The 16,891-nt window shown below is 29.7% G+C and overlaps 1 protein-coding gene across 1 annotated transcript in view; it reads left to right on the plus strand.

Annotated features, from left to right (window-relative positions):
* Positions 1-16,175, plus strand: part of LOC125070123 — a 30,522-nt gene extending 14,347 nt beyond the window's left edge. Inside the window, exons 3-11 of the mRNA XM_047679824.1 lie at positions 10,362-10,467; positions 11,432-11,539; positions 13,968-13,994; positions 14,355-14,411; positions 14,529-14,606; positions 14,864-14,917; positions 15,305-15,319; positions 15,398-15,499; positions 16,099-16,175. Of these exons, the coding sequence (XP_047535780.1) occupies positions 10,362-10,467; positions 11,432-11,539; positions 13,968-13,994; positions 14,355-14,411; positions 14,529-14,606; positions 14,864-14,917; positions 15,305-15,319; positions 15,398-15,499; positions 16,099-16,175 (624 nt within the window). The remainder of the gene's footprint in view (positions 1-10,361; positions 10,468-11,431; positions 11,540-13,967; positions 13,995-14,354; positions 14,412-14,528; positions 14,607-14,863; positions 14,918-15,304; positions 15,320-15,397; positions 15,500-16,098) is intronic.
* The last annotated feature ends 716 nt before the right edge of the window (positions 16,176-16,891 follow it).

A 16,891-nucleotide genomic window follows, 5' to 3' on the forward strand; every position in this document is an offset into this window, starting at 1 on the left:
AATTGTACTATTTATTCAGCATTTCCGAATAATTATATCCTTTATATATATATGCCCTTGAGTGTAATAAGTATTGTCAGATACACGCATAAATGTATTTAGTATCGAAGATAAATCTTACAGATATGATATACTTTTTATATAGTCATATAAAAAGGCATTATCTTTCACCGTTGGTTCAATAATATAACAATGAAAATATTAAACCTTAAACGCGTCTTTAGCCCATTTTATACTGAATCACTTTTAACGTATTGTCATCGTAAAATAAATAACTGCAATGATTGAATTAAATTGAATGCAGATGTTATCGTCGACGCGTTTATACTTTATCATTATTCCGTTTAAGGGTAGCACTTAATGAAAAGGTCGAAATTTATTTATATTTATGAATGGCAATTTGTATGTGTAAACATAATGTTGCCACTTAAAAGTTTAACTAGCAATTACGAGCAAACTTCCTGGGATTACTCGAAAAAAAAAACTGTTTTATTCCCTGACATAATTCGTATAGTAGTTCGCGTGTGATTGAGTATAAAACATCCGAACACACAAACTTTCACATTTATCATATTAGAAAGATTCAGGTGGCGTGTATGGACACGTTTAGGAGTGTCCCGCTATGGTCACGTCACGCGCGCTATCACTGTTATAACGCAGCTAGTTCGGTTGCTCCTACGGACTCTTCGATACAACTCTATACACAGCGCTATTACTCTTGGTACTTACAATCAAACAAAACATTTGTACTACATCAAGCGTTTTAATATATCTCCATACATATTTATTGTACTATATCATATAACGTAGATACTTATTTTAAATATTGTTAATATACGTGCTTTGATACCGAATTAGGACAACTATGTCCTGTAATGTATACAGTTTTGTATTATAAATAAATAAATTAACAAATATTAATCTTCCTACTCGTTTATAATTTTCTCGTTTATAAGTGGATAACTATATTTGCCTAGATTTGAGCTCAGGAACTACGGTCACATTCCAACATTTTTTTTGAATGGATCTTTAGACAAAACATTAACGATCATAACTATTATAAGTATGGACTTCGAACAGAAACACTATTTATATATTTTTAATATTTTAGTGAGATATACGGATGTTGAATAAAGTAGTCACTAAATAATTATACTGGATATTTGTAATGTTGCATACTTACGTATTATTTCTATATACTCTTCGTGCGTGAACAATCACATCAGTATCGACCTCTCAATGGTAACAAACAAATATTGCACCGTGCGTATTAAAGTAATATTTTGGAGACGTGTTAGTAAGAAAAAAGCAATCTTTGACGTGACTGTTTGAGTATAGAGGCAAATATTACAATTTATCTAATATAACAACCACTGATGACATTTAATTGATAAATAAAATATTATCAAAATTACTTTACCGAAGTATACAAAATACAGTATACGAGAACGGGTGTGATTGTGGCTTGCTACAGATAAGGTAAATAGCTCATACAATTGTTGCAATGGGAGGCTCAGAGCCTCTTTTGTTAAGGAAGTGCTATCTAATAGGAGAATAGCCGCTGGGCAGACTTACATGGTGTCTACTGCCATGTGCGCCAAAACAGTGCGGCCCACACAAAGATTTTAGACTAATTTAAGTTTATATATTAGTTTTCCCTTTAGAATTTATTAATAATTACATTTCTATAGATTAAGTGTTTCATAATTATATACAATATTAAATTGTTTATGTTTAATCATATTGTATATTATGATTGCATGCATAGATTGATTTCGAACTTAAACTAATTTATCTAGCTAGCATTCTTGCCACCATTCTACGCAATCAAGATTTGTACAAGAACTATTTTTAATTCATATTTGTATGTATTTAAGGACTTAATGTTAATAATTCTTCTTTAAAAATATCTATATATATTCAGTCTACGAATATATCTTGCAGCATATCGTTCAAAACATTGTAAGAACTGTGAAAGTCATGGTCATAGATTTCGGTCAAACGATTGGTGGAAATTACCAAAAAAAAAAAATCCTTTAATTAAAAAGGTTTATTTAATATTAAATACAGACAGTGTTTTCAAAATTTACTACATAATGAAACACTGTTTCACTTTGCTATTAAATAGAGGTTATCAAATTAACATAGAAATGCCTCTAAATTACACGTGCAACGTTGCTTTCAAAGATAACATTCCTAATATAGAGATTAATGAAATGATTTTATGGTAAACCAATATGTGATTATAGAAGTAGGTATATTCGTTACGTATTTGCGTCCTTATAGTGAAATTATAGAATATACTTATGCAATATTATGAAATTACTATAGCGGTATTTTGAAGTAGCATAGGGTTTTTTTTTTAATTATATTGTTTATTAAAACCTTTATACTATACACCTTTTTTTTGTTCATTATAAACCTTTAGCCCAGATGGCCCAGTGGTTAGAACGCGTGCATCTTAACCGATGATTTCGTCGTCGTCGTTCGTCGTTCGTCGAAAACATCGGTACCTGCATGTGTCTAATTTCAACGAAATTCTGCCACATATGTATTTCACCAACCCGCATTGGAGCAGTGTGGTGGAATAGACTCCAAACCTTCTCTTCGAAGGGAGAGGAGGCCTTTAGCCGAGCAGTGGGAAATTTAAAGGCTGCTAATAAACCTTTATACTATATCCTTTCCTCTTCTCTCCCTTAATTACATACTTGCCATATAAATAAATTTTACAAAAGCGATTTAAAGTTTCAATCTCCTTAAAACTTTTTTTATCAATTAAATTTACAAGTAATTACAAATATATTATGTTAGATTTCAAATAGTTCTGCATGTGTTGGTTAAAGCTTTTGACACGTGAATGTTTACAGACCGCAGTGAAGTAGTATGGTTGAGTATGTCCAAGCCTTCTTTTGGAGAAGAAGCTTGCCCAGCAGTGAGACAGTTATTTGTATTATTATTATTTTTTATGTCAAAAGGTGGCAAACGAGCAGGAGGCTCACCTGATGGAAAGTGACTACCACTGCCCATGGACATCTGCAACACCGGGGGGCTTGCAGGTTCGTTGCCGGACTTTCAGGAAAGAGTACGCTCTTTTCTTTAAAGTTCCCAAGTCGTATCGGTTCGGAAAAACCGCCGACGAAAGCTGGTTCCACAGAGTGGTTGTGCGAGGCAGAAAATGACTTAAAAATCGCGCTGTTGTGGATTTTCGGACATCTAGGTGGTGTGGGTGATATTTGGAATTTTGACGAGATGTCCGAAGGTGAAATTAATAACTGCTATGAATAAAAATTAATTTATTTTATTCATTCAATTTCAATACTCAGTCCACCCGAAAAGGGACAGAAAGATTCTTTCCTCGCTGCCATTTATGTCGGTCTTATGTCATTCAAATAAAAAGTTGTTAATATGAGTACAATAGTTTCGATTTGAGTTAAATTTGATTAGTTAATTTTATTAATCACAAAGTAAAATATTAAATATACAAGTTTTCATCTCATTGAAAAGCTCAATTCAAATATCATATGTACATATATTTGTGTTACATCAACACCCGTTTATATTAAAATCAAATTTTGATGTCGTAAGGCATATTGAACATTAGTAAAAGTTACAGAGTAACTATTTTCACAAGTATCGGTTTTATTTAATTTTTGCTATTGGTAGTTTACTAAATGTAGAAACTTTATTACTTTTATTTAGCTGAATACTACAATGCTACGATTTTATTAATACTGATTTACTCTGTTAATAGGATTTTTATTTATATATATATATAGTAATTACATATTGGTTGAAAACGTTTTGTAAAAATCTAGTTTTGTAAAATAACTATATATGAATAGACTTGATTTCAATTACGTACTACAACGGCTCATTAAATGGGGTACTTTTATCTTAATATACGTTACTATGCCTTAAATATAAACCGATTATCTTAGTTAATATCTTAAAATTCCTTGAAGTGACACAAGCCCTGCCCCATAAGTAATAATTTGAAGTTGATAATATACTTACTTGCTATTTTGTAAGCTATAATGTATAGACAAGCGTCAAGGCGTTTTATGTTCGTGCAACTATAAAAAATAAATGTCTTATTCGATTTTTTTATTACTTTTAAAATATCAAATTCTGTAACATTATTAATTACATACTATTTATCATATTCGATATAAAAATCAAAGTAGTCGAGTATAATCTATGATCAGCATACCATTAAATGTTTATAACGCAAAGAGGTCAGCCGTTGTCACGATCTTGACCATGCTGGACCGTTTTGGATGCACTTGTATCGCCATAAAACTGTCACTGATAACCAAAACTGTGTGCTAATGCGACATAAGTTCCGCCACCGCTGAAATCGGCTTTGAAAATGTTACTAATATATTTAGGTTCGAATCGCTTGATTAGAATTGTTTACAAACAAAAATTTAGCTCCATATTATTCCATACAATTTTGTTGTTTAATTGATAGCACAAAATGAATACAAACTTACAAGCTTATATATACGCCATTTGGGGTGATTAAATTCAAGTTATTATTTATTATTGTGTGTTTTTTTTAAATTATATTACAATCATTATTTTTTTTTATTGTGTTTGTTGTGTAGATTTTTAGATGATTACAATTGTTGCGTTGATTCCAATGCCTTTGGCCATTATCTTTTTGTATCCTTATGCTAGTTTAAAGTTTTATTACTTAATTTAATGAGTTTTTTTTTGTAATTGAATAGTGTTGTAAATACCTGTATTGGTGTATCAAACGGGATCAGTCCGTGTATTTTTGAATACAATGTTTTTGTGAATATGCCGATGGTGTTTCCAGTAACTAGATTTTTTTTCTTAATAATTTATTATAAATTAAAAATCAAACAAAAGCATCAAATTCCATTAGTATCCACGAAGTCTCTCCTAAAATATTTGAAAATTTCTTCGTTTTTATCCATAACAACTTCAACTCAAAACAATTATTTTACAGTTAATATCGTGTTATCCTCAAAGTAGTTTACAAACGTACATAAGATTTAATCCTTGGATATAAAAGTCAAATAATTCAAAATATACTTTAGTCATGTCATTACAATTATAATTACACTAGATGAAAACCGGGTAAAATAAAATAAAATAAACAAATACGGTTTATCATTTATTATTAATTTATTCTGGATAAGTTTTCATTGAGCTTTCCGTACGCCTGCACGAAATTATTACTTCGAACACACTCACTGAACGCACCCATAAACGTCAAACATGGCCGCCCGATGAACTTCATGTCATTGAATTTTATGGATTTAATATCGAAATATTTCGATTATACGAATGCGGATACATATTGTCAAGTACATAGATATTATTTTTTAATGATCTGTAATGGTGGATAGTTGTTGATTGGGACCTTTACGAAATTATTGATAAACAGGTGAAGATTACATTACAATACTCATTACAGTGACAAGTACATTTTAATTGTCATTTTGCACGACCAATTTAAAGCTTCCATAAATTCGGTGTTAATCTGCTTAAAAGAACCGACAAGACACTGGCACTGTTACTCTTTAACATCAAGCATACTATATTCATAAATCGTATACAGTTACTTTTAAATATCTCATAAGATATAATACTATCGTTTAAATTAAGAATTTTAAAATATAAATGCAGTGACGTAGCTATCGTAGGGCCGGTTGGTGCAGTGCAGATCCAGGGCCCAGGAGCTCAGGGGGCCCTCTAAGCTAAGCTTTGAAAAAAGCTTTGAATAGATATGACTTATGGATTTAGCCTACTAATGATAAGTTCAACTCACTGTATCCGGTATCCTATTCTTATTCCTATATAATACCGTTCCTTACCATTTACCAGACTCTGTTTTAAATATCGTTAATTTCTTTTTGTTATCGAAATTAGTACTCGTCCGTATTCCAAATTGTAACTTAAATATAAAAGCAAATAGAAAAATCGTTTCTATCGCAAATGCTCGATCTCGCCAATAACCTTATTAATAAACTCTTCACAAATATCAAACCGTAAAAAAATCGAACTTAAATAATAGTAGCAAATCTACTCATCGCACATAATCAAATCCTAGAAACGTCAACTCAAACGCTTGACCAATTACAACGACGTAGATTCTTCCTATAAATTCAAACTCAAATAACGGAAACAAAGGGACGCCCATCGTTGGGACGTAAAACTTTGATCGAGTATCAAATACTGGCCAATTACAAAGTAGGATTTTTGCAATAGATTCTAAGTCAACTAATAGAAGCAAATCGTATCATCACACATGCTCGGTCGAGCGCACGATTGTCGCAGCGCACGATAAGCGCAATATTAGGTACAGTCCGAAGCTATCGAGATTCACGAGGGCAATAATTCCTCCGTCGCAATAAACTTTATCGATTCTCTTATTAAATTTTATATTATATGTATAGAGCATATATGCATCTAATAAAATTTATTATAATAAATTAACTTAATAAAATTATGCATCTTATTAAATACTCACTATTATCGTAACTTAGTAGTCATTTTAGGTTTAAATTTAGAACACTAGTTTTGAACATCCTATAATGTTAAATAATTTCAATAAAATGACTCAAGTTAATGCACCAATACCTTCATATATCCATAAAATTGTCGTACAATCACATTTCCTAGTTATACGTTAAAAATACCAAAGTATTATTAAAATTAACTTTACAAATATTCGTTCAGCTTATATGAACAAATTAAATTCAGAATTCTGCAACTGCTATAACTTATACTCAGAATAAAAAATACATTAAGAACTTTTTCGTATTTTATAAAAAAAAAATCGAATTTTTAGTAACAATATTTCTTATACAAAACATTGTATGCAATTTAATTCCACGTAACAGAGAAAGCCTTGAAACCAAAAGAATGAAAATTCGTCTAAAGTCGTAAAATATATATAAGCCGATAACAACATTAATCTAACAATACTAGGTACTATGCTCATGCACACAATACGGAATATATTAGTCGTGTGACCCGGGGGTAAGACATGAAAATTTATGTACGTGTCTTATTTCGTTTCAATTGCGTGCAGGTGCATTGGAACCTACCATGAATAAACCTACGATTAAGTGGTATTTTTAAATACGATATTGATTTACTGCCTGAATAATGACCCGTAACTTTTCATCTCAATTACCTGAATACAAGAGATTAATATTTATTTTGTGTAGAAATTTAAACGATTTTCTACAATCTGGATAGTAGTTAAATTATTACAAGAAAAATGAGGTAAAATAATAAATAGGAATTACTTTTGTATAAATGTTTCTATGAAACTAACGACTTTGAGATGATCACATTGCGAATAATCGGATTGCCTTCGGGTATCAGATAAAATAATATAATAACTAAAAACACCGCTTGTTAATCAATTTTTTTATTTTGTATTTATTTCAGTATTATTTCATTATTAAAATTACATATTATTTCATTTTAAGGAAATAATATGTAAGTTTAATGCTGCTATGTATAATGAATACAAATTTTGACAGTTAAAAGCACTAACTTTTACAATACTTGTATTAATTACTTCAAGTTAAAATTTCAAGAATTTTTTTCTTAGCATCTACGTCCTGAAAGGAGTAATTATACTGGATTTCAAGTCAATCGGACTTACAGTTTCGGATATCTCGTGATGTGTGGTATTGTATATAGAAAATTAGATTGACATGTGACTTTACCCGCGCAAAATTTATAACACTACCTATAGCACACATACGTTACCCCCATTTTACCCCCTCAAAGAAGTGAATATAAAAAAGTGGGCTATGTCCTTTTCCGAGACTTGAACTACCTCCATACCAAATTTTACCTCATCGGTAAGAGGTAACAGACAGAGTAACTTTCGCATTTATAATTTTAGTATAGATATCTAGATCATCATTCTAACATTACATAACCAATAAGGCAATTGGAAAAAATCTTTGTAAATTACATAGCCCGTTGATTGAGGAAAGTTGTAAGTTGTAGGCTATATTACTTCACGTTACCATCCTAAGGTGTGGCGCAGTAACCGTAAATGTGAACTCAACCAGAAAACTTTAGACTACTCATCATGTTTATGGTCCCAATTTAAATCAATAAAAATGAAGGGCAAAACAAGTTATAAAATAAACAGTTAATATATCAACATAATTGAGCTTTATATCATAAATTATATTTATATTTTTATTTTAAGTTTATCTGTTAGATAATAATATGTGCAATATGTACGGATATTGTTCAATAAAAAATAATTATTACAATATTTTATTACCTTTAATTGCAATATGCAATGGTCTGAGCTGTCTTTCGATAATTATATATAACAAATTGCAATAGCCGGCTCGCTTTGCGAAATAAATTATTTTATTCATCGTTCTAGAACTAATCAGTATAATGACAGTCTAATTGATTATTTTAAAGACTTGCGTTAGTCATAAAATAAACATATATATAGTACGATGGAGAGGTATCGAAACCAAAGGAAAGTAGTGTAAACTATTATAAAACTAGCTATTTATTCCGATTTCACAAAGATAATATTATAGTTATTTTTTTTTATAGAATTTGTTTAAAATAATATTAGAGGTAAAAGGATCTAAGTTTATTTCTCCAATTAAAGTCGATTATATTCTTATATTTTATTGTCAAAAAATATCCCACCATCATGTCAAATCCTTCCAGCTTATTCTCCCGTTGCCATAGTTACGTAATTAAAGTAATTATGTGACTATGGCCAGTTATAACTTATGAATTAGAAACTTATTAGTGTATATTTTACATAGTATAAAATAAATACATCATAATATAATATCTTGGCTAATTAACCTTACAGAGGTAAACAAGAACCCGGTCGATCTATTTTCCAATGATAATCAAATACATTTTACGTTTAGGTATGTAATATATCTCTATGTCTAATTATTGTTTTGAATTGCAAAGCTTGAACGGTATACTTTTTTCTACAGAAAACGCCTAATATAAATGTATATTTAAAGGATGATTAGGAAGAGTAAAATTTCCGCCTTGGTGAAATAGCGACAAAAAAGGAGATCCTAGAGTACAATCTAAAAATCCTTAATAGAGATGATCCAATATTGATCTGACTGGTCGAATACAATCCAGACCAGCCAAGGAATACGTATTCTCACGAAACAAATAATGACTCTTCAAAGACACTCTTCGAAACAATGAAGATCGTCTGGTATCTACGACTTCCAATGCATATAGATAGTAACACTGTCTGACATTTATACTGAATATGAATATAGTATTTCGAATGATTTTACGAAATGATTTTCTATACATTACACCACTCTTTACTCCTAGTAGACTACGTCACTCTCTGACAGTCCACAGCGTTTTTATCTCTATTCTATATTTAAGGATAAATCAACAAACACACTTTCTCAAACATAATATTATATTTAAATATTTTTCGTTATATAATCCATCACAATAAAACTATATAGTCATATAATGTTTACAATTCTTGAAGTTTATTGATTTCCGTTTAATTCGGTAGCCGAGTTTAAGTATTATTTACAGAGTAAAAGGAAAAATAATATGATTTCTGTGCTGTATTTTATGGTATCGATAACATTATTGTATAAATGTAAATGTTTTTACAGAAGTCGTAAGTTATCGCTTTTGCCTCAATAGAGATGATCTTTTTAGTACATATTTATTCTTAATAGACATAAAAGTAAGTACTACCTGACAGTTTAAGTTGCTATAGAGTTTCCTGATTGTCAAATATAACCAACCTCACGATCTATTTCCCTCTGGATAGCTAATCATCTATAAATATATATCTATGTTTATTATGAGGTTATAATGTTTAATAATTTTTTAAATATTTGTTTATTAAGTTTTTTTTTAAACTAATCATAGTATAAAAAACAAGATTTTGTAATATGCTTTTAAACGACATCGTGCACTTACCCTAATCCTATTATACAAAAAAAATTATAAGTCATTTTCATTGTCAGTTTCAATTTATGGGTTGAGCTCGCTGGTTATCGACACAAAAGCGCGACTTATTATTATCGCTTCTATAAGTAAAAATTAATTTTTTAGAAATACATTATAAAACTTCTTCTTCAGAAGAAAAGTTTTCACCCCGTTTTAGGTCGACTACTTATTTTTACTGATCACCTAATGTGTATCATGTTCGTTTTATTTGCTATCAAGCCCTACTTACACTTGTAACACGATAAATAATTTAAAGCTCTTATTGGTAGTACGGTAACTAGTGATAAGTAGCTAGTACAAGTACTGGCTCCTCATATATGAGGCTTTAAAATTATTAACTGTATTAATAATTTATTTTATGTTCGGATTAGTGTGGAATTTTTTTAAATGTAAATTTTGAAGGTAACCTCAATGCCGACGTCGACGAATTGCGAAACAATCTGGAAACGTTCGTGAGACCAATTAAAAAATTGACAGGTTCGTTAATTTTTACACTTAAATAAGGAATTCGTCAAGTTGACACTACAGGCTGAATGTAATTGTCCTCGAAATTAAATAAAAAAAAGTCCAAATATTTTTAAACATGTACGTAGTCTTAAATGATTGGAGTGAAGGAACATGTATTTCCGACTTCGTTTGGTGGCTTAGCTGTTGGTTAATGATAAATTTAAATGCTCCTGGACAATGATAAAATCTTCACGTATCAAGAAAATATGGGATTACATTCGTAACAACTAGTTTCAACCGTTTAATAGTAGCAGTAAAGAATTGTAAAAATAATTGGTGTTGAAATACTTCATGACTGTGTTGAAACTAACGTTCATGGTTAATCTCGGATTTCCGACGAATCCTTATCTCGGAAATGTTCATACAATTGATTGCACCAGTCAAAACCCACAATATGTTCTTTTGCTTCATGAGTGACGAGGTTAACGGTTTGCTCGCGCATGTGTGTGCAGCCCCGCCGGCTGCCGTTCGTCTAATTATTTATCAAGAGATGCTTCTAATTTACCTCAGATGATATACTAGAAACACCCGGATCCCTATTCATCCACGAGGGCCCTTGTCTTTCAAGAAACGAATTCTCCGTATCCGTTGCCTAAAGTTTTTCTTCTAATTTTGTCATTATCTATTGATATCATTAATATTATGTTCGAATGACCTCTTCAACTCTCCGAATTATTGAAATTACGATGCCTGCGAGCACTTTTCCATCCAACCTTTCTTCTGGAATAGCTCGTTCCTGTATAACGTGTGCAGAAATAAATAGAATAACACCGTATGATGATGTAGGATATTTAACATGATGTTATTTTTAAATAGATTTCATGTTAAATTACCTAATTCTTACGTTTGTAAAATGAAAATAATATAATTTTAGTATGTTAGTAGAATATCTACATACCTAGGGGATTTTATTTATTCAAATAATTTTGTTCAGGTTTTTTTCCTAATCATGAAATCGAAGTACAATTTGATATAGAACGAAACTATGACAAGGAAGCTTCGCGAAGACGGTTTAGCAAAAAGAATCAGGTCCACGAAATAGGTTTGTATCACTTCCATACTATTTAAATACTTAATTTTGCTGTTTCATTGGTTTAGTGTATTAACGTATACATATATGTGAATCAAGGTCAAATATCGAATCAGAATTTCAAAAAAAGAATTGTTGTATAAAATTTTATAAATATTTAATTAAATCAAATTCTTTTTAGCTTAGGTTTATGCCTGTGATCAGTCATTGCCGAAATTCAGTACAAATTTTCTGAAACCTTTTTACGCTAATAATATTAAAAGATTTTAAACTAAGTTCTCACTGTATGTAATACATGTATAATACTATATATATAATAATAGTTTAAAACATATCCTAACTATATTTTTATTGTATTCTATTTAAATATTAACTGCATATATTTATACATAGTTTATTGGCTATAAAAGCTAAAGTGTTTGTAAAGCAATTCCAAAGAGCTGCCTATCTATTTCAGTGATTATATTTACGTTGAGGATAATCAGTCAAACGCTGTGGAAGTCTTTAAATGTCAATCAGAAGTTTCAATATATACATTTCATTATTCAGCTTGTATTTATATATATATACAAGCTGAATTAGTATAATATATTTGAAAATTAATGCCCAAAATATTAAAATATGTAGATAATGATTATTAATTTATGTTTTCGTATATGTAAATGAACAGGAACGCCTTTATTTTATCGAATTCTTAAACATTAAAATATAACAAGAAAGGGTAGAATAAAATTAATAAATAAAAATAAAAAAACCTCTTACATAATTGAATTCTAAAATTTTATTTAAATATATCGTTATGTATAATATAAACGTACACTAAAATTATGAAATTTATCATCAATTTTAATAGCCATGTTTTTGAATTTCTAAAGAAGTTTGACAAAAGGATATATAAAAAAAAAATTTATTCACTCTTATTTTAAAATCTTTTATTTTGATAAAGGAACCCTAAATATCGATATTTACTCATTTGACATTGTGAGTTTTATTTATAATTTATTCTAAAATATTTGCAGGGAAATAAATGTCCTCATTAAAGCAACGAGCGTTATCTAAAAGTTGTTCTATTCTTATATATTTCTAATGATTAATTAATTGACATATACGCCAAGACAAATTAGTATTCATAATTTTTGAAAGCAAAGCCGCTTTGTTAATTCTTTTAAAACTTAACTAATCATTTATAATCAAAGCGCAGAACATCATAACAATTAAAATGCAATAACTATGTCTAAATTGTATATTATATGTTTTATTAATATATAATGAAATGTATATTTTTATGATGGTGGACGTGACCAAAACTCTATATATATATATAACTATAATCCTATAAATTTAATTTTTGCAATATTTTAATATTAATAAAAATGTAGTAGTTATTTGTCGTTATGAACATTTAACGGTTATTTAACAAAACTTCGAATTTTGAATCGTAATCTTCTTTGTATTTATTATCTGTTCGTCTTATGAGATGGCAGCACTGCGTTGTCTACGTCGTTCTGTTTATCGTTGTGCAGGCGCCGCCGGTCACCTTATACTTCAATATACACCAATTATATGTAAACGGAGGGTTACCTACGTCATCAATGTATATTTCCATTTTTTGAGAGGTTCAGGTTACTAAACCTCTTTGTACAATAACCGGCCACGTACAATATCTGACAAGGCAATCCTTGTCAGATATTGTACGTGGTGATGTATCGGCAATCCGAATTTTCATTTATTTAAACACTCCTGAGGGAGTGTTTTTTTTGTATACTTTGAAAATTATTTTCCAAAGTATTATAATATTGCTTGGTGGACTCAGCTGAAGATTTTTGCTGAGTTGAAGCTGCTGTTTTGTGGAGGAACTGCTTCTCCAGTGCTTCTGCTGCTGCTGTTGCTGCTGTCGTCGATTGCCGCTTTGCACTGCTTTTGTTTTTGCATTGAAACAACAGTTTTCATTTCATTTCATTTCTGGACGCTGCGTTCAGGGTTTGCACTATCCTCCTTATTTCTTTTCTAAATTCGAACTGAAGAAACGAAGGCCAAATCATACCATTACTCATGTCGTTTAGTTCGTCTGCTTAATTCCTAATTATTTAAATGCTTAATTAAGATAGTACACAGTACTAAGCAAAAACGAAGCAGAATTTATTGATTTATTCAATGACTTAATCCAGGGTACGAGGACTTCGTGCCTTAATTTGCGTACGAGCTGAAAATTAGCTACAAGATCAACGAGGCACAAGTTGGTCTTGCTTAAATTTTGTAACATTTTATATTATGTATACAATTTCTCTTAGAATAATTCGTACTATTTCCCTTACGTTAGATCTTTACCGACAGGCACGAGAATTTTTGTAATCTATTTAATATTTAAGCAATTATCCCATACTAAAATTGTAACAATATCCTTTACGGTATATATTTGCTTTATATGGTTTATTTTCAGTTCGCAGGAACAACAATATAACAACACGTAAGTAATTAAAGATCTCATAGTTAGCGGTTCATTGACGGTGCTATGAGTGGTTTTATTTCTTATACTGTAAATGTTCTTAAACTAAGATCATTATTTGCTATCAGGTAGTCAATTTTCTTATACTCCTGCATGAAAACAATTGAATAGCCTTATATAAATATGCATGGGCATTATATACATCCAACACAATTGATTTTTTTGTCGTTTGAACATATTTTTTTATAAATTATACGTACTGTATACATTGCTCATTACTATTATTTAGTATTTATCATAAAAATTATTTGATTGTTAAGAATTCTATCAATTTCTAGCAATTTTGAAAACATAAACAAATATGTATATGCGTTTTTCCAGCTTCTTCTATATCTAACCCAGAGACACTAAATTTAGAGACCTCCAAACTCGTATCAGGTATGCAAATAATTTAATTTACAATTATTGTCAAACAATTATTGGTTTTAATAATAAATAGATATTCAACGTATTTTTTAATCAATATTTAAATACTTACTTTAAATAATTTTATAGATCAAGATAATCAAATTGTTTACATGAAAGATTTGAAAAAAGCATTGGAAGATTTCGAGAAAAAACATAATATAATGAGTAAGTGAACTTAACTTGTAATTATTAATTAATATTTTGATCGTATATTGAAGGTATGGCTAGTTTCTTTGACTTTGTCAATATCGCCTAATATTATTGTCACAAAACATTTACAAATTCATCCTACTTACCGTAGCCTTAAATTGCTTGATAGTTTGTCACGTGACACTCGACCAGTATTGCTCATAAATAAGGAATTTTCATTGGCAGTGTAGGTTCATAATTTTTTAACAAAATTGTATACTTTTTGATTTTAGATGGTCAAGAAGCCATGCAACCTTTGCTGAAAAAAGATCTTTGGATGGCATTGGGTGAGGCAGTCCATAAGCAAACACTGTTACCTCATAATAATAATCCGGTGAAATGGCATTCTAGACGCTGGACACAGGGCTTTTTTTAATTTCAGAGGCGCGGAAGTGTAAACACAACCAACTTGCATTAACTTGCTATTTAGTATACCTTCATCTGATGTAACATTTTATCCGACAAAGTGTTTGCAGTTGCCTTGTGATGTTTTCATTTTCCGCAGAGAACTAGATAATCAAAGTAAACACAAGTATAAATAAAATTAATCACAACTTAAAAACCATTAAAAGTACCCACGTTAAGAAAACCTCAACATTATTATATATTATAATTACACGTAGTATCTATATTGTTCTTACATCTTACTAATTATTTTCTAATTACATTTAAAGGTATGAAAAGTGGACGTAAGTTTTGCAAAATATTTAACCCTTTAATTTTTTTAGTTAAATTATGCTTATGAGCTCACGAGGTATATTTTTTAGAACATTGTAACCAAGGCACCGGTTCAAATGAAATGAATTATTTTACAAGAGGAGAGAATTATAACACCCAGTTTGTCGATATAATAAACACATTGAAGAAAAGTGAGTTGTATCTTATATATTTACTAGTCAAATAATAAAATATCACAACTATAGCATAAAATAAATAAATATTACAAACGATATAATAATAAAAGATTTATTATTTCTACGGAAGCAATCTTCCTTGCTAAGAAAATATTGTTAGTCCATAGTTATTTAAATATTTTATCTTAAGCGTTAATGTCGATACATATAACTGTATTAGTTTACGTCACATCATTTTTTCTTCTTCTTTGTTCTTTTACCAACACTAATGAACTATACATAGTTTAAGTACACATAAACATTCCTCTTGAATTACTTCGTCTGCTGGTGAAAACCGTATGAAAATCGTTAGGTTTGAGTTAATCACGTTCAAACCAAGAGACAGACAGGGGGACTTCGTTATAAAATATAAGAAATAGTAATAAAAGTAATATTTTAAAATTACGATTTTACTAAGGAATCCTTCATGTTTCTACTTTTTTTATTTAAGCGATGAGTTCTACAAGTAATGACAATATCAATGTACCTGCGATTTAATAATCGCGAAAGGACTTATATAACACCATTGAACTATGATAATTATACAATAATGATCAATGTATAATTATTTTCAGATGGACAAATACATAATGATATTCCTAAGCCTAATGATGAAGAATTAAGTTGGTTGAAAATCAAATTTCCTTCGTAATATTACCGAAACGAATGTAAAAAAAAATTATAATATATATACAATATGTATTTTCTGAATTAATTAATTATCGAATAATGAATATAAGGTTGTACATAAAGTAAAGTGTTTCATGAATCCCTAACCACTATCACATATGTATATGGTATGTATTAGGTCAATATATTTCTTTATTGATATATGACTTATATTTTCAAATAATGGCAATATGATGACAAATCTCTTTTTTTTTTTTTTTAAATAATTTCTTCTCTTATTTCTCTTACCATATGCCGCTGACATCCATAAAAGAAGAGCTTTTGACTTGTAAATATATCTTCTTGTAGTGCTGTAATGTTGTATGGTGTTCTATGAAATAATGTAGTTGATAATCAAAATCAAATCAAAATATACTTTATTTAAGTAGGCTTTTGAATCGTCATTTTAAACAAACTATATTAAGTGAAGCTACCACCGGTTCGGAATGTAGATTCTATCGAGAAGAACCGGCAAGAAACTCAGTAGTTACTCTTTTACGACATCGAAAAATACAATCATGTTAGTTAAATACAATTATATATGTATGTAATATATCCTGCCTGGAAGTCAACAAGCATTAACTCCACGCTTTTTTATCATCTATATAATCTTGTATCGAATAATGAAAATGTTGAGATAGATTCGGAGTGTTATAAGAAAGGACAAGACAAATAAGTGTGTACATCAGAAATTTTAAG

Source organism: Vanessa atalanta, chromosome 16, assembly GCF_905147765.1.
Source record: "Vanessa atalanta chromosome 16, ilVanAtal1.2, whole genome shotgun sequence".
NCBI lineage: Eukaryota > Metazoa > Arthropoda > Insecta > Lepidoptera > Nymphalidae > Vanessa > Vanessa atalanta.